The 20,619-nt window shown below is 27.3% G+C and overlaps 1 protein-coding gene across 1 annotated transcript in view; it reads right to left on the reverse strand.

The window, feature by feature from the left end:
- The window catches only part of sdk (sidekick cell adhesion molecule), a 75,038-nt gene that overhangs the window by 344 nt on the left and 54,075 nt on the right, over positions 1-20,619 (reverse strand). Inside the window, exons 19-32 of the mRNA XM_067262856.1 lie at positions 19,473-19,763; positions 16,636-16,831; positions 16,459-16,562; positions 15,568-15,638; positions 15,204-15,456; positions 12,743-12,858; positions 10,428-10,611; positions 9,959-10,096; positions 9,283-9,435; positions 3,464-3,589; positions 2,999-3,169; positions 2,785-2,928; positions 2,173-2,314; positions 885-1,014 (exon numbers count right to left, since the gene is read on the reverse strand). Coding sequence (XP_067118957.1) covers positions 885-1,014; positions 2,173-2,314; positions 2,785-2,928; positions 2,999-3,169; positions 3,464-3,589; positions 9,283-9,435; positions 9,959-10,096; positions 10,428-10,611; positions 12,743-12,858; positions 15,204-15,456; positions 15,568-15,638; positions 16,459-16,562; positions 16,636-16,831; positions 19,473-19,763 — 2,219 coding nt within the window. The remainder of the gene's footprint in view (positions 1-884; positions 1,015-2,172; positions 2,315-2,784; positions 2,929-2,998; positions 3,170-3,463; positions 3,590-9,282; positions 9,436-9,958; positions 10,097-10,427; positions 10,612-12,742; positions 12,859-15,203; positions 15,457-15,567; positions 15,639-16,458; positions 16,563-16,635; positions 16,832-19,472; positions 19,764-20,619) is intronic.

Consider the following 20,619-nt stretch of genomic DNA (forward strand, 5'->3'; position numbering starts at 1 on the left):
GTTTTTATTTTAATAAAATAAACTAACTATATCATATAAAATAATGTATAATTATAAAAACAAAAATGTAACATCAAATAATAATTTACAATTAATAAATTTTCTATTTAACTATTTCTCATTCTTTTAATATAAATATTTGTCATTTTACTTTTTGACTTTTATTCAGACTCAATAACAATTTGAGTAGCCATTTAAAAACTTACAGAAAGATCCATTTCTGTTATTAGGCAACAGATGAATTGAAAAAAATATTTGTTTCCAAATTCAGTATATGCCATTACATAATATAAAATTGGCTGGCATACATCATTTATTTATATTATAAATTATATTGAAAATAAAGATATACAGTAACAATATGAGAACACAAAATGAATTACAGCAAGTTTGATCAGTTTTTTTCTATTGTTGCTAAATCTTTTGAAACAATCAACTCCATCTTTCTATGTAAATAAGAAAAACAACAGCTATTCAAATGCAAGAAATCAAAATAAATTTTGGACTTTGAACATTTAACTAAAGTATTTTTTAATTCTATTACTGTTCCTAATTTATAACATACTAAAAACTGTATTAGAAATCAATGCAGTTTTACTGTTTAATATATTTTAATTTTAAAATAAAATTCTAACAACTTTTATTATTTTTTGATGCATTTATAAATATATTTAATTAGTTAACTTTTAATTATATAATTCTAGGCAAATATATAATTAAGATGTATATTACCTAACTTAACTTATTATTTAAGAAAAATAGTAATAAGACATCTAGAAAAGTAATTCTATCTATCCATTTTTAAAGTAAATAAGAAATTTTTAAAATTTCTGTTTCCTAAAAGACATATAAAATATTAAACTGCTGTTAACTTATCAAATTACCTGTGAATCTGTTGAGCTAATTTCTGATGGTTTTTCTGTTAGACTGCTACTGTCACAATTTTCATCATACCCTTTGACATCTTCATCGTCGGAATATGTAATGCTAGCAGGACTTGGGCGAGGAGGGGATCTAAAGTGTAATTATTTTATTATTATTCTATTGTATATAGATACATCTATTGGAAATATTTTTACTTATTGCAGTACACACAAAAAGAGGACAATGAATCAAAATCAAAAGAGTGCAATCATTTTTTTATAAACATATTGCCAGTAAATAACTGAAGTCAAGGTGAACATTCTATTATTACAAGTACTCAATTACAGTGCACTCTTCCTAATCTAAACTAGTTATTATACAGATTTATTCATGTTATTAGGGTTATATGCAATGAAGAAGAAAATCAAATAGAACTACAGATAAATATAGTATAAAAAATTTTAAAACATATCAATTTGGTACACATGTTTATGTTAAAATGTGTAGTGTATAGTAATTTTACATATATGTTGTTCTCTAAAACTAATCTAAGCTTCCTTTTTGTCTTTGGCTGGAACATTTAAAATAAAAATGAACAAAACTGGTTCAGATTAGTGAGTGCAATGCAATTATAATTTTAAATTTTAACATGTGTTGGCACTATAATATTTTATAACTGATATAACCACAAACTGAGCATAAAATTCAAGTATATATTTAAAGTCAATTAAAGTATTACTAATTACAAAACAAATTACATTTCCTAAGCATTCCAAAGTTACTATGAGAATGAAACTGTATTCAAGAAATTAAACTTGGGAATCACAGTTTTCTGATTAGCTGACATTTCACATCTCACTAAGTCAATTACAGTAGTTAGATATTTGTTAGCAAAATTAACCAGAGTAGCCATACAAACTATTTATTTACTTCAATAATAAAAGACACAATATCAAATCTGTTCAGATCCTAGAATATTTTATGGATACTTTCAGATAATCATTACTCTGTCTATAGACGGTAACGATTATATGAAAATATTCGTAAAATATTCTAGGATCTGAACAGATCTTTAAATTAGATTTTTTCAACTTCAATCTGACTACTGTTATATGTTACGGATCTCTTATAATTGGAGTTGGTACCAGCTATATAAAAGACAGTGATAAGGAAATATCCTAACACACTGCAATGAAGCAAAAGAAATTTTCAATTCATAACCTTCCAGCAAATATCTTAATACATCAAAAAAAATATCTCGGCATATTAAATTATCATTATTATTTAATTAGAATGATTAATACTTACTTAGTTATAACAGTACTTGTGCTCTTTCTAGACAGTGAATTTTTACACAGAGTTCCTCGCTTGGATTGACGCAATTCAAATGTAGCAAATCCACCATCATCCATGCTAAGATGGTCATCTTGCAAAGATTTATGTATATCCTCTGTAATAAATATTTACTTGTTAATATATATTATTCTGTAAATCTGTATGATGGAAATAATTATTAGAAATTAAATAAATTTAAAATGAGAAAAAGAATTAGAATTCTATTTTTTTCTGGTTTTATCTTTTTTTAAAATGATTATATATACAAAAAGCCTTTCATATCATATAGATGATATCTAAGACATTCTTACAATGTAATGTATTTGAAACTAAATAAATAAATTTACAACTATTGCATTCATTTCTATAAACAGTTTTATAGAAATGAATGCACTACTAAAAATATTTTTATAATCTGATTTCATAATTAATATATATTTTGAACTGAATGATATTACAACAGAACAATAAACTTTTTTTTTTTTTTGGAATTAAAATCAAAAATTCCAAAAACAAACAATTGAAATAAATATAATAACAATAATTTTTGATTAATTTGTTTTATTAACGTTTATTGAAACTTACTTCGATATTTATATGCCTTGCTTTTAACACACAAAACTGCTATAACAATAATAATGATAACAACACTAGTAGCTGCTAACATTACCATAAACCAGACTTCCCTATAAAATGGCAACTTTTGACGGTATTCTAAATAAAATTTACCTAAAAAAAAAATTCAATTTAATAAAATATTATAAACTTTAAATTATATAAAACATTTTCTTAAGCTTACTTGGAGTAGCAACAGGTTGAGTAGCAACAACTGGCATGCTTACACCATACTCATTTCTTGCAAACAATCTTAGATGGTAGTTTGTGGATGGTAACAAATTTTGGAAGCTCACTGTATAGGATATCTGTGGTCCATTATTTAAGTGAGTCAGTGTGTTCCATTCAAGTTCATCTATAATATAAAATTCACAATAATATATTTTAACACAAATTAAAAGATGAATTAAAGCAACTAAATCATCTCTCGTCAAAATTAACGAGTTTATTATAATAATTAATAATTATGATTCTTTCAATAATTTATTAAATAAAAATCAATTTATTTATAACAATAGAATTAAATTTAATATGATACAAAAAAGTTATTATTATTATTATTAAGGCCTTAATAAGATTTTAGTAATTATTAATTATGAAATTCACTTATATACCTATGTATGTATCAAATAATATAAAAGTTTATTACCAAGTGGACGAATTTCTATAATATATCCTAATATAGGACCAGATTCAGATGCACCATTTTTCCATTTTAATGTAAAAGAAGTTGGAGTATGTAACAATATAAGATCTTGAGGACTTTCAGGTGAACCTGAAACATGAATATTTAATTATTAAAAGAATATAATTTGAAACATATGATCTGTATACAAATTTTATTTTCTTTTAATTACATAGAATTATATAAATTTACAAATATTTAAGTTTAAAATAATGTACAAACATCTCAACATGACAGCAATTGTACATAATTGACAGACAAAATGAAATTGTAGAAAAATAATTGAAAATAAAATGTTTCAAAGTAAAAGTTAACATACAAAACATTTAATTCTTAATTAACAACAAGCAATTATTTATAGTGACATCACATAATGCCAGGCTGAAATTTTTAATCATATTTTTAATTTATTTAATTTAAAATACATGCTCTCCAGCTTGCCCCTGTAGTGGCTTGCCCCTGTACATTATACTTTTCCTTTAACAATACAGTCATGCTGGTCATCTATTAACTGCTTTCAGGGGAAAACTTTTGAATTGAAATTATGTCTCTTCTGGTTTGCATCAGTAGTTCATATATAGTTAATCAGGACCTCCTGCCCCTAATCCATATCTGTCTTGGATTTCATCTAACTAACTCCATTCTTGAGATTAAAGAAAGACAGACGGAAGAACAGACGATAATGGAAATTTATAGGTCTATGTTTTTTTTCAAATTATAGCCCAACAACAAAACTTTTATGAGAAAATTTATATGTCAAAAAATTATTTAACTGCAAAATGTATTAATTATCTGAGCACTACAAATAGTGTGTGATAAGTCCTAAAAAGAGCTATCGAGAACTCACTCAGACACTGATGGACATTAAGTATTTATTTGTAACCATGGTATGCCTTTCAGGCAGATGTGCTGTCCCTCTTCAGCCATTACAGTCACTAAATTACAAGCATTTAAAAGGTAAAAGGTCTTATTTTATAAACTGTACAGTAACAGAGTAGATAACATTTTTTAAAAAGGAAGTAATTCCAACCAAAACACCATACAAATAATGGGAAAGTCTGACCAAGTAGGTAGTGATTGATATTTATAAAAGTGTATTTAATTGATTTAAAATTCATTTTAATATATTATAGTGACCTTAGATTTGTGATTGGTTTTTAAAAATAATATCTGTACGGTAAATGTTTAACTATATAGCTATAAATTATGTATGTATATTTTTAAAATTTATTTATTGGTTTATGTTGTACTTATGTATGATTATGTAAATTTTAGAGGGCAGAAAATTAAAATTCTTTATATTTTGTGTAACCAAATGGTTAATGAGAAGTTATTGATACAAGATATAATCCATAATTGTAAATCCATATATTGGTATAGATTACTTTCTTTTTAAAAATTGTTATCTACTCAGTTACTGTACAGTTTATAAAATAATACCTTTACCTTTTAGATGCTTGTAATTTAGTGACTGTAATGGTTGAAGAGGGGCAGTTATCTGCCCGAAATGCATACCAAGATTACAAATAAATGCTTAAAGTTCATCAGTCTCTGAGTGAGTTCTTGATAGTGTGTGATAAATCCTAAAAAGAGCTATTCATAGTGCTCAGATGATTAATTTATAATAGTAGGACAAGAAGCATAATATTTAATTTAAAATGAAAAATGTATCTCTATTAATCAATTAAAACAAGAATATACACAAAAAATTTCAATTACAATTAATCTGTGTAATTGTAGAGAGATAAAACTGTTTTCACCAATATTACTTAACTTAGTCTCATAAAAACATTTTATTTGATCAAATTATCATTAAATGTGTTCCAAATTGATACCTTTCCAAAAATGAAATTAAATTTGAAATGATAAGTAACAACTCATTTATGGAAGAAGAAAAACCAAACAAAAATGTAAAAATGCAATAACACTTTACATTATGTTAATATTTTCTACAGTTGAATCTGCAAAGATTTAGAATTTAATGCATTATAACTTGTCATAATTAGCATCTCTTGCAAGTGAAAATTCATTTACCAACCACTTTTTTTTCCTCCAAATTTTTGAAGTTCAATTTTCTAATTTGTTCATCAAAAATAAATTTTGAGCTTTTGTAAGGAACTGAGTCCGAATGTTATTTTTATTTTATTATTATTTCCATTTTATTATCTTTTGTTTGGGGTTTATGTTTATTTAGGACGAAGGTTCCCCACCACTCTCTTGTTAGTAATGAAAAATGAAGATAAAACAACTCACGGAGAAATAAGCGCCATAGGAAACATCTTGCGCACTTGCGCTGCCCGGCGGAAGTAACAGTCCGCAGAAAAAAAAATGGAGGGGGGAGTCCCCACAATCACTAGTAGAGAAATACTTGATAAACCGTCTTAAACATCCCAGAAAATTATGATAAATATTTTGTAAACGGTTTATAAGCTTTGTCGGAAACTTAAAGCTGCCAGAACAGAAAGTTAATGTTAGCAACTAAGTATGTAAATAAGAGGAGTAACCCAGCTCAAGTGTGACGTCACCTCACAGTATAAAACCCGTACATTAACCGAAGAAGAGGAGGTGATTTCCAAACCGAGGTGAATTCCAAATCGAGGCGACTGTGAGAGCGAGGTAGATTCGAAAGCGAAGTATTTTCTGATAGAAGTCCAGATTGATAATTGGACGATCCAAGGTGCTAAAGAGGAGTTCGATTGACGATTTGACGATATCGAAAGTATTGAGGAAATAGTTTTCTTCGTATAGTGAGGTGACGGATAGACGTTTAATTAGTAAGAGATTTTGTTCATAGTTTCTAAGAATTTGATTTGTCGAATTTCAAAGGGGAATTACTATTAAGTTAAGCTAAGTAGCTGAGTTTATTGTCGGGTTGACTTGTTGATTTTCGTTAATAAATTTTGTTTGGATTATTGACATTTGTACGTAGTACGTTCTAGTTATTAATTAAATATATTTGAACTTTTGATCTGACTTGATATTTGTCGTTATTATTACTAATTTTTCGGTGCACGCTTAAAAGCCCAGGCCTGGCAAACTAATCTCGAATCCGCGTAAAGTACCCGTTAGGTTAACGGAAGTTTCACCGACTGTAATTATAGTCGGTTTCCTAAGCTACTAAAAAAATAGTACTTTACACTTTTCACTATGTAACTTGTAATAAGAAATGAAAAAATACAATTAAAGAAATAGAAAAAACCTTGGAATACTTTGTGCTACTTCCTAGTACACTGCATCTATGTTGCTAAGCTTTACAGTATTAATTATTATTTAAAACTAAAAGAATTATTAATCTTTTCAAGATTTTAATCCATTTAAAAGTTTAAATGAAATAATTCTGTCAAACAAACTGGATCACGTAATTTAGATTAACAACACATTGTACGTTATCGAAAGTATGGGACTAAACAAAACTATTGAAAGGATGAAAAATTTCAGTTTAAATTGGTGTTCCATCTAGCTGCACCATTTATTTCAACACATTATTACATTGTACTTACAAATAATATCTATACAGGTAGCCCTCGGTTTACGCCAGCTCAATTTATGCCGATTCACAATAATGCTGCTGTGCAATTTGCCATGTAATTCTCCAATTCTCCCTATGCTAGACTGATTTTCATTTCAGTGTTGACGTATTTACTGAGCTGTGACATTGTATAGTTGTTAAAACAAAGACTTTTATTGAATATATTTATTTTTTCTGTTTAATATTGTTGGGTATGTATACATTTACATTAAATTAATGTTAAAATACTAAATGTTTAGGTATCCACGTATACAAGAATAAAGGAGGGTTATTATGTCAGATAAAAGAAGTGCACCAGAGTTATCTAAATATGTTAAGAAGGTATAGCAATCTATTTCCCTAGAAACAAAAATGAAAGTTATTCTACAAATAGAAAATGGACAAACACACTCTAATGTCTGAAGATCTTTGAACTTATTTCCATTGACTATTATTACCATTATGAAAAATGAAGATAAAATTAAACACTCTGCTCAACAGTCAAGTAAATGTAAAACATGTGAGTTAAAGTAGAGGTAAAATTTTTGAAAAAAAAAAAAAAAAAAAACAGAAAAATTGTTATCATTATGGGTGAATAATGCAAATCAAAAAAACATTCCCTTGACTCAAGCTGCTATAACTGAAAAAGCAAAATCAATTTTTGATAATCTTAAGGAGACAGATGGACGCAAAGAAACTTTTTTGGGAAGCAAGGGTTGGTTTATGAGATTTAAATCCCGAAGTAACTGTTGTAGTGTAAAATTATATGGTGAAGCAGTAAGTGCAGATGTTGTAGTGGTGCTGCTTTTCCTAAGGAATTTCAGGGTTATGTAGAACAAGGCAACTATTCTCCAGACCTAATCTTTAACATTAATAAGACTGGGCTTTATTGGAAAAAGTTACCAGCAAAAACTTTTATTTCTCGTGAAGAACGTTCCACTCTAGGTTTTAAAGTTGCAAAAGATAGATTAACTCTTTTGGTGGGAGCCAATGTTTCAGGAACTTTGAAACTTAAACTGATGTTAGTGTATCATTCACAGACATCACATGTTATAAAGGGTCTAAATAAAGACATGTTGCCAGTTGATTGGAAATTGAACAAGAAAGCTTGGGTCACACAAGATATTTTCACAGATTAGTACACAAGTTATTTTTGCCCTACTGTGCTTCATTTTTGTGAAGAAGAAAAATTACCACCCAAGGCACTTCTTTTGGAGAATGCTCCAGGACATTCTCAAAATCTTGATGAAATAAGACCACCATTGGATGTCAAGATTGTTTACATGCTTCCCAATATAACATCTCTTTTGCAACCAACGGATCAAGGGGTTATTGCAACCTTCAAAGCTTATTATCTCAATAATACATTCATGGAAATGATGAGAGTTTTAGACACTTCAGACAAAACAGTTAAAAACTATTGGCAGTCTTTCAATATTTTGAAAGGCATTAAAACATCAAGTCGACTTGGGATGAAGTTTCAGCAAAATGATTAAATGGAGTTTGGTGTAAACTTCTGCCAGCATTCATGCACGATTTTGAAGAAGTAACACATAAGAAGAATTTAATTGAAGACATTACCAGACTTGCACATGATGTGGGATTGGAAGATGTTACAGCTGAAGATATGACAGAACTTTTAGAAGCCCATGATCAGTCACTCTTGAATGAAGACTTAGAAGAATTATACAAACAATTAGATCGTGAACAGTCAGAGAAGGAAGAAAAGAGTTATAAAAACGGCTGAACTAAAGCGTATCCTTTCAATTATGAAAAGTTTGACAGACGAACTTTGTGAGTTAGACAACGATTGGGAGTGAAGTGCAAATGTAAAAAGGAGCATCATCGCATCCATTCGATCATATTCCGAAATTTTTAATGAAAGAAAACAAAAATCTAAACAATTAAAGATGGATACTTTTTCCAACAAATGTAAGTGATCCGAAATGTTGAAATATCATTTGTTTTTCTTAAGATTTTTTTAGTAAAAACATTTCACTTTATTTTATCATAAAATACATTTTAAAAATTAGATTTATAATATATGTATTTTGTATTATATTGTATTAATAAACAAAATTATTTGCTTATTTTTCACTTATGTAGAACCTAACCCTATAACCTCACTGTAAATATGGGTTCATTTTACATCGATTTGATTTGTGCCAACTTTTGTAGGAACGGAACTGCGGTGTAAACCGACGGCTACCTGTACTTAGCAAATAACTATATTATAATATAAAGCTTCCATTTTATAATAACAATTAAATTTTACCTTTCTGTGGACCAGTAGTAACATTACTAATAGATTCTGGTCCATAATCAAAAGTTTCAGCTCTAACTCTGAAGGTATAGGTTATTTTTTCACCCAAACCATATACAGCCAAATGATTAACTGTCACTCTCTGACGCACCTGTCTGCTATAATCTAAAGAAAAAACTCTTTTATTAGAATTTAAATTTTTGCATTGAATAATAATTAAAATATATTATATTTTAATTATGATTAGTGCAAAATAAGATAAACATTTTTTAAAGCAGTTGGTAAGTCAAAATATATTAAACAATTTTTAAAATATCCTTAATAAGTTCTATTATTATTCTACATTACTGTTAATAAAACTATGAACTATGTACAGCAGAATCCACTTATAATTACAGATATTGTTATCAGATATGTTGAATTCAATGTTATCAGATATGTTGAATTCAATGTTATCAGAATTAGCATGTCCCAAAACATACAAGTCAAATATACAAATCAGTATACAAGTGGATCTAAAATGAATACAATAAATAGATTCTACTGTAAATATTTCCAAAGTCAATAGAAGAGTACTTAAGTTTATTACAAGCAAACTAGAATTAATAACCCATACCGAATCAAATTTCATAATAAATGAACTCATATTAATCGTAACTTGTCTGTATTTAAAAAACAAAACACATACCAATATCTTCTACAGCTGTTTCGTAAACAAGAAGATATCCTTTTATTTTGCCATTTGCTTCTACAGGCTCATTCCAGCTAACATTAAGTGAAGTCATTGTAATGTTAGAAAATACAAGCTTTCCTGGAGGTCCTGGTACTATTGACAAAAATACAGAAAAAATCTCTCTTGATCAATTCTTAGATACCATTTTTTCTATTGTAAAAAAAGCTCATTAAATTTGTATATTTAAGAATTTACAAAATGCAAGAAACAATAAAAATGAAAAGCAATTAATAGAAATTACAACAAACAGAAAATAGTATACACTACTCAGTATTAAATTTATTTTACTGTAATAAAATTTGTATGAGATATGCACAATAATTTGCTATATTTTCAATTAAAGTAAAAAAAAAGTGAATTCCTCTAACAATAATTTAAAAAACTATTTGAAAGCTAATAAAAGTTAATAAATAGACATAATTACCATCTTCTTTTGTTCTAATTTTTTGTGGCACTGAACGAGGCCCATCTCCAGCTGGATTAAAACCAAGAATCTGAATATTATATACACAATACTTTTTCAAATCCATCAATACAAAAGACTTTGTAGTTGCTGGAACAGCTTCCATTTCTTCTGAACCTTCTTCGTTGAGTGGTTTATAAAAAATCTATAAATTTATACCAAACATTACAATATCAGTAATTATTTCATGAAATACTTTTTCCTCAAATATGAACTGACTCCTTTTAAAAATAATTCTAAAATATTCTAATTTTTTATTAACAAAATTTTAAAAAAATTATAACAACGAAGAAACGAATTACTATTTCATTTTTTCACATTTAAATACATACTTTGTACTATATTAGAATAAAAATTGAAAACTAAATGTATGAATTTAACATAGTTGTACATAAATAATATGTATTCTATATTTGCAAAATTTAAGAATTTTAAAATGATTTTTATATCATGTTTCTAAGCCATGCATATTAATGATAACAATTAATTCTTTGTTCAACTTATTTTTATTCCAAACTCCTTAAATATTAATGTAATTATTAATTTTTAAATTCTGAAAAAGATAAACTGATGTTCATATAAAAACTCCTCCAACAAGCAAATAATTCAAATTAAAAAAAATAAACAACACGTTGATAAAAAATAAAACAATTAATTTATTTAGTTATTAACATAGAGCTATTGTTATTGTTTTAGTATAATACTTTATATAGCAGTCTTCTATAACTAAAATATTTTTGTCTACTAACAAGTAAGATGGAATAAACATATTAAATAATGATAATGGATTTATATTAGAGCGGTAATTTTTTAAAACAGTATATATATTCCTAAACATGCAGTACATAATCTAATACAAATAAGGTTATTAAATACAATAATTAGTTCAGATTTATTATTATATTAAAATGAACCGATTATTATTGTATGGGATCGTTTAGTGTGGTTATATGTAGTGAAAAGGACAAAAAAAAGACTACAGGAGAAATACTCATACACTTAAAAGTTTATACTGTATTTGATAATATATCAAAATGTATATTATTACATATTTTATAAATTCATCATGTTTTTTTTAAAATATGTGATTTCTTTAGGTTTTTGGCTAGAACATTTAAATGCAACAACAAAACCAATTTGGATTAGTGAGGATGCACTGTACATGCAAATTTTAAAGTGTTGCAGCAACAGACAATTCAGCTATATGAATATAATAATCTTGGTAACTGGTAGAGCATTTTCTTTCTGATATTATTTTACAATTGAAATTGAAAATTAATTATGAAATTATTATAGTAATATTTGTAATAGTTATTATTATTTATTTATTTATTTTCAATATATTTAAGGTAAAAGAATTGTATAGTATTACAGTGGAACCTCACCTAATGAGCACCTTACATAACAAGCAACACAAATTGTAAAAAAATGACTCACTTAACAAGTGATGTTTTGCATAACAAGTGATGAGAAGGAGGGATTGTGCTCAGGTTTTATCAGTCTGTGTTCAGCACTTGTTCCGCTAGCATCTTAGTGTCGCTTCTTATCACACATTTTTCCAAACTTGTGTTCACACATATTACATATAAACATCAACAAACATAGCCTGTTATACAATAAACACACCAAATGATATGCCATATTCTTGGGTTATGTAAAGGCTATAATTAAATATTAGAAATTAATTAATTTGACTAGAGAAAAGTCGTTACATTTAATACAAGATGGCAGTTATGCTGCCATCTTGTATTAAATGTAACGACTGATTCCAAATTAAATTTTAGAAATGTCTAAATTAAAACTTAATTATCTTTAATTATTAAATTTAATACGAGATGGAAGTATAACTGCCTACCTCTAGTCAAATTAATTAATTTCTAATATTTAATTATAGCCTTTACATAGCCAAAAATTTGGCATATCGTTTGGCATATTTTTTCAATGTTTTTGTTTTCTGCAAATCAAATTTGCATTCTAGGTTGGTTCATTCTGTGCTAGAAGAAAAGATGATGATGATTCATGCTCCTTAACAATGTATATTATATAATTTTCTTTGAATAAATGTTATACATAAAATATTTCAGTATTTTTTTCCTGCATGGAATGCATTATCGTATTTTACATTAATTTATATGGGAAAAAGTGTTTCGCTTAACAAGTGTTTCACATCACGAGTATGATTCTGAAACAAATTATGCCTGTTAAGCAAGGTCCCACTGTATATTTTTAATATATAAATAAATAAACATAAAAGTATCTGTTTTCATTAGTAATACCTTATATCCTAAAAGATCACCATTTTGTTTTGTTTCTAAAGGTGGTTTCCATGATACTTTTATTTCTGTTGAACTAAGTGCTTCCATTGAAATATCTTGTGGTTCACCAGTAGGAACTAAAATATTTAAATAGTTTTAAGTTAATTTTTAAAAAAGCCTATTTGAAGTTAGGCAATAACTTATCTGTCTAAAAAAAAAAAAATGTTATATTACAATTGTACAAAACTAATTAAAACAAAACAATAACTAAATAGGAACTTTCTTATGCAGATTATTACCATTCCATGTAATATTACAGTCACATGTGTTAAATTTTTTGATTTTCTGGGCACTGCTGTATGTGTGTTTCTATGTATATATATGTAATTAGTATATGCACTCTTATTAATAATCAGAACAATTTACTATTAGAATTATAAGCTGTGTCTTTTATATTCACATAGTAATTTTAAAAAGTATGTAATTAATTTAATAATTAGATATCTAGAAAAAAATTACTTCAAACAAGGCTTTTAAATCTTTGAAATTAATTGAAGCAGGATTGATTCTACAGCCATAACTATAAATACACAACCAGTTGTGTTAGCTGAAATTCCAAGTCAAATTTCTTCTAGACATATTTCATTTTAGACACAATATAAATATAAGCAGCTAAATAATTTAACCATATACACAAGAAATACCAAAATGGAGATAGCTGTCTAATATTGTTTTGGACCTCCTTTTGCCCAAATTGCAACAATGATGCAGCTTGATACTGATTCCATGAAAGGCCTGTAGTGTTTGGATTAATGTTCTATCAGCAATTCTCAATGGTGTTCCATAGACCATCCCAAGGAAGACAGGGTTATGAGCTCAGACATCCCGTTCCACTTCATCCCAATGATGGGGTTAACAGCTGACATGCATGATGATAAAATTTTAAAGTTTGTAGCACTTCTCTTCATGGCTGGTGTGGATAATGTCTTATTTCAGTAAGATAATTTGTCCATATATGGAAAAATCTCTTGGGAATATTGGAGATACTAACAGATTAGGAACTGCCAGACCTCCAGCTTTCTCTCCAGTAGAAAATGTCTGGGACACAATGAGACATAATCTGAAACAAACCAGTGCAACAACAGTAGCTCTTCTCTAATAGATTTAAAAAGCATGGCAAGTAGTAACCTAAGATGTTATATAAAATCTCTATGGCTCAATGCTGCGATGGATGTGATGTATTTCTAAAAAAGGAGAAGCCATTCCATATTGGTACAGTCATGTTAGCCATTTTTTGTACACAAAAATTTTTTTACTCTGGAAATTTTATCGTGTCTTGCCTACTTATCAGTCTTGTCCATAACTTTCAAACAAATTGCACTTCCCCTTCTTAGTGTTACAATTTATATTTCACTGAGTGTAGTTTATTGAATTAAGTTTATTTCTTAACATTGCAACACAGTTAAAAAATAAATTACAGTAAAAGCTTATTATTCTGATATCTATGGGACCAGAGTCAGTATCAGATTATTTTAAAAATTAGATTACTGATGTTTTTGTATTTTTGTAAAATTTGAAAAGTTATGTGAGAACACTTGTCAAAAGTTGTATATATCAGGCAGTGCTTTCAAGTTTGATCTTGAAAGATATTTATGCCAACTTATTTGGCAATTGTGGTATAAATGCATATTACTAACAGAAAATCATCAGTGAAAGCATCTAATTGAACAAAAGCAAGGTACTGTAAGATTGAGCTAGTTTCTCTATCACATCATTTTTTCTCTCCTGGTTAACCTACCAAAATGTAGCAATGAGGATGGCCACACCTCCTACCTTCACCTCAGTTTCTGCCCAGGGTCTTTATCACATCATGTATCAAAATAAATTCCAATTCAAGGAATACTAGTATACTGGATCATTATTGGACAATTCCAAGTTATCAGCTACTTACAATGTTATAGTGCTGGATTACTAGACATACCATATTATCAGGTATGGGATTAATGAATTTCCACTGTATATCATCTTCCAAAAGAAATCTAATGACTAATAAAATGGTAATTGTACAGGATAACAGATATGAATCATTATCAATAAAAAGTTAGTTCAATATATCAAATAATGCTAGACTTTTCACAAAATTTTAGTTTAATGTAAAATAGATGCAACGTGTTAAAGTTTGAACACTCAGTTGAGTTCTACGTTTGTTTTCCAACAATTAATAATCCAAAATATATTGTCCAACAAGTACCATTTCTTGCTAATGAACTTAAGGTTTATAGGTTTATAAAATAATAATCATTATAATTATATTATTATTATAAATGAAAAAATAAATATGACAAAGTAAAAAAATGTTCAAACTTAATAAATTTACAAATTTTTATAAATCAAAATAAAATGTAATATTTGTTTCAATTTAAATACATTTAAATCATTCTCAGAAAAATCATAATATTTATAAGTACAATTTAGACATTACCTGCTTCTCCAACAAAAACTGAAACAGGGAGGCTTGGAATGCTATCACCTTGGTTATTAAATGCATATACTCTTATCTCATAAATATTATCTTGTTCAAGATTTGGCAATAAAACAGTAGAGATGTTAACCCCATAAACACGATTACTAGGACAATCAGAACTCCGGGAAACAGTGTAAGTTAGAAGTTGGCAATATTCAATCCTGTACCCTGCAGTTTGAGTATCACCATACCATTTAAACTCAGGAAGTGGCTGAAAAACACAAATTAAAAATTTTTTATTTTATTATCTTGATATCATAATTATTATTTAAAAAATAAAATAAAACAAAACATTTAAACATTAAACTAAACATATTCTTACTTCCCAATTAACACGAACTGAAGTTGTTGTATATGGTGACACTAGAACATGTGAAGGTGGATCATCTGGAGCTGAAAGAGTTTCAAAATATTAAAATTTCAATATCAAAAAACATTGCATATACACCATAAATTATGAACTATATTCTGTATATTTGTTTTTCAGGTTTTACTATTAAATTTAAAACTCAAAAAATAAATTTACTTGAATACTCTTGTCAACTCTAAATCAGCTATTTTCTCTAATGGCTATATTCTTGAAGTTGATATCAATATCAATAAATATATTTAAAGCAAATCTGTTTTTGATTTCTGAAATTTTTTAATTTAAATCTAAAAAGGGATTTCCAGTCTTTAGTTAATTGAATTTAATTTAAAAAAAAAAATATCATACATGAATATCCTTATAATAAATGATCATAAGAGGAATACAAAATTAAAATTTAGATTTAGAATTTTCAGTTTGTTATCTGAATTTTCATAAAAATTTAATAAAATAATACAGTCAATAACAATTTAGTAGACATTATCACAGAGATTTTGTCATCATCTCACTTAAAAGTTATTAAATATTCTACATTTCAAATTTATGTTGTATTAATATGAAACTGAAAAGATAGCAAAATCTGTTAGAAAATAAAAATATATTTGATTGGTTTTTAAAAAAACAGCAATAAATGAAACTAAAAGAAAGTCACTATTAAAATTATAAATATAAAAATTGTCTGACCACTTTTTATTAAATAATACAGACAGCAACTTTAAAAACCCATTAAGACAACAATTATTGCTATGCATGCTCTAATAGTCAACAAAAAATGTAAGAGTACTCACATGACTCCGAAAGTTCATTTTTTGTTTTTGTTAAAACAAGTATAATAAGTGTAATTACCTGCAGGTAAAGTTTGAGTTACTTCTGATTCAGGACTCCATCCACTTGCACCAATATCATTTATTGCTTGTAGTCGAAATTTGTAAAGTGTAAATGGCTTTAAACTGAAAAAATATTTATAACTTTCAATTGATATATAATGTTTATTGAATTTATTTGAATTTGTATATTATTTACCCTGTGACAGTATAGGTTGTAACTGATGGATCAACTTTAATTGGTAATGTTTTCCAAATGCCATGATCTGATATTTCAATTATGTAATAACGTAATGGAGCAAATCCATCTCTTCCCGGTGTCCAGCTGAAAGCAATTTGTCTTGCTTGAATTTGAGATTTTCGAATGTAAAGTGCTGAAGGTGGTTGTGGAGCTTCTGTTTATATAAATAAATTCCAAAATTACTTCATAATCATTTTTCTTCAAAATATATATCATTTATATGTATACATACATAAATTATATATAAAATGTTAAAATTTATTTTATTTATTCTACTAATCTATATATAAAAATTACATGTCCTGACTGACTGATCGACCATCATTGTCCAGAGCAAACTGCTGAACCTAACGAGGTGAAATTTGATACACAGTTAGGGTAAGTCATGAAAATGCACACTAAGAAGGGATTTTTGGAAATTCCCATGGGGAGGGGGAGAGGATTAAGGTTTAACCTAAGGAACAACTTCTACTGTACTATTTTAGATGCAATTTTTTTGTTTTTGATAGTAATAACTTAATTTCCAATGTGAAATATTTACCAAATCATCCAAATCATTTGCCAGAGCAACACCAGGCTCATTTGCTAGTTTAATTATATATAAAATGTTAAAATTTATTTTATTTATTCTACTAAAATACATTATAATTAACTATAAAGATAATTTTTCAGTTAATATATATGAGGTATTAAAAATTATAATGTATTTTAGTAAAATAAATAATATAAAATTTTAACCATATTAAATTGGGAAATTCTTTCATAAATTACTCAAACTTGTAAAGTACTATTTTTAGTATCTTAGGAAACCGACACTAACTGCGGTCGGTAAAACTTCCGTTAACCTAACGGGTACTTTACGCGGATTCGAGATTAGTTTGCCAGGCTTGGGCTTTTAATCGTGCATCGAAAAATTTTGTAATAATAACAATAAATATTAAGTCAAAGCAAAAAGTTCAAATATATTTAATTAGTAACTAGAATTTACTACGTACAAATGTCTATAATCCAAACAAAATTTATTAACGAAATTCAACAAGTCAACCCAACAATAACTGAGCTACTTAGCTTAACTTAATATTAATTCCCCTTTGAAAATTCGACAAATCAAATACTTAGAAACTATGAACAAAATCTCTTACTAATTAAACGTCTATCCGTCACCTCACTATACGAAGAACCTATTTCCTCAATCCTTTCGATATCGTCAAATCGAACTCCTCTTTAACACCTTGGATCGTCCAATTATCAATCTGGACTTCTATCAGAATATCACCTCACTTTCGAATTCACCTCGCTCTGGATATCACCTCGATTTGGAATTCACCTCCCTCTGGAATTAACCTCTCTGGAAATTCACCTCCTCTTTCTTTGGTTAACGTACGGGTTTTATGCTGTGAGGTGACGTCACACTTCAGCTGGGTTACTCCCCTTATTTACATACTTAGTTTGCTAACATTAATTTTCTTTTCTGGCAGCTTTAAGTTTCCGACAAAGCTTATAAACCGTTTACAAAGTATTTATCATAATTTTCTGGGATGTTAAGACGGTTTAGTAAGTATTACCTTACTAGTGAGTGTAGGACTCCCCCCTCCATTTTTTTTCTGCGGACCTTTTACCTCCGCTGGGTGGCGCAAGTGCGCGATATTTTTCCTACGGCACTTATTTCTTCGTGAGTTGATTTTTTCTTCTTTTTTTTCGTTACTAACAAGAGAGTGGTGGGGAACCTTCGTCTTAAGTAAACATAAGCCCCAAACAAAATATAATAAAACGGAAAAATAATAATAAAATAAAATAACGCTCGGACTCAGTTCCTTACAAACTTAACTATTCAAAATTAAGATATATAATTTATAAATTCTTTTACAGTACTGATACTCATGCTTCTGAAATACTGATTCAACTTTTTTTCAGTTTATCTACAAAATAATAATAAATTTGAAAAGATATAATAATTTAATTGAGCTAATATCTTGTTAGTAAGACATATAACTAAGTCTTATTAATAAAATATTAGCTTGATTAAATTTTATTATTTGCTCTTTAATTAAAACCTGTCATTAATGACACTTTTAAAAAGATATATAACTTTTAAAAACTACATAATATTATTTAATGTTAAATTTCAGGAGTTCATGTAATGCCAAAGTTCATCTTATGATAAAAATATGTGAAACTACTTTGTTAAACAAAGTTATTATGCTATTTATTAGAATTGTATTTAGAGAGATTTTGCATGTGAAAAATAACTATAAATTTATTTTTTCACAATAAAAAATTATAAAATTTAATTCAATGAGACAATAATATTTTCACAACTAAATGCTTTTGAGAATTGATTTGAAATTGAATATTAATATATTAATCTCGTTTAACTGATATTTTTTCTTCTGAAAAGTCAATAATGTGTTAAGTGTTCTTGATAAATTCAGAAATTTCAATTAAATAAGCTGCATCTTTTTTTTTATTTCATTCCTTTATCTTGTTTTAAAATTATTTAAAATATCATTCAAATTTTAAGTTTGAATCATATTTATTTACTTATATAAAACAATGTTTTCTATTATCATTATCCAGATTCAAACTGATCAAAAATGAAATGCTAAAATAATATATATTTGCATATTTTATATTTTAAAAAAAAAGAATCACTCTTAATAAATATATATGAGCAAAATAAATCTATTTTACTGATAAATATTGAATACGTTTTATGAATATTTAATTAATATTTTGATATCTAATATAATAAGTGCTCCTTAAAATAATTAAATATAAGAATTTAAATTAAGTACCTCTGTTATTAGTAGTGAATACAATTGCTTGAGCAGTTTTACCCCAGCCTTCACTAGTTTTAGCAGTGACAGTAAATAAATAATAAGTTTCTGGATTGAGATTAAAGACTTTTAAAGTGCGATCAGTTGATGGCAGTTCTTTAGTAATAGAGCCTTCCAGAGTGCTGTTTATATGATAAGAAACTCTATATGCTGTAATTATACCATTTGGTTCCTCAGGAACATCCCATAATATACGAGCAGTTGTTGTAGATACATCAGGAAAAGATATGTTGGACGGAATTCCAGGAACTATAAATAAAGTATTTTTTTTTAAATGCTTTGAATATATAACAACTTTTGTTCAACTAAGAAAGTTTTTATAACAACAATTATACTGATAATATTTAATAACAGAATCGACTTTGTTTTTATTATGAGTTGAAGCATATATCATGCCAATTCAACGAGAAATGAGTCAAATCTTAAATTATGTATGTTAAAATTTAAATTAATAATTGACTTTCTAAATGAATTTTCCTGAAAAATAAGTACAAGAATTAAAAATAAAAACAATATCTAGATCTGTAGCAGGACAGCAAAAGATAATGGTGGCAACAATAGAGACTGTAGTATTTTTAAATCATATCTTAACTGGAAAGTCTTAAAAAAGAAAACATGTTTATACAACATTGGTTTACAAATCAAATAAACAATGCAAAATCTTAATCCTTTGCACTCCAAGAAATTTTTCATATCTGAGTATCCAAATTTGAACTTAGCAAGTTGTAATTATTAGGTAATGGCACTCAGAATGTTTTTATGAGCAACTGGCAACTATTTCTGTGGCATATCCACATTTTCTGTAGAATCATACCTGCTTAATAAATTGTCAATCAATAACTTGTATTTTCTTTTTTTTTTTTTTCTTCTACAATTATGTTATCATTACTTGAAATTCTCTATATAGTTCAAAATCAAATTTGTCTTCACAAGTTTCTCTTTTTTCCAATTTTTATGGAAGAAAACTTGCACTTATGATTTTACATATAATTTTGTTGCAGCAATACACATGTAGTTGTGATACAGATGGCTCCAGCAGACTTATGATATTTACTATATATGCCAATGTAACAGTGCATTGAAATGCTAAAAGTTAAGAATAATA

Source organism: Centruroides vittatus, unplaced genomic scaffold (assembly GCF_030686945.1).
Source record: "Centruroides vittatus isolate TY-2023 unplaced genomic scaffold, ASM3068694v2 contig_1620, whole genome shotgun sequence".
Lineage (NCBI taxonomy): Eukaryota > Metazoa > Arthropoda > Arachnida > Scorpiones > Buthidae > Centruroides > Centruroides vittatus.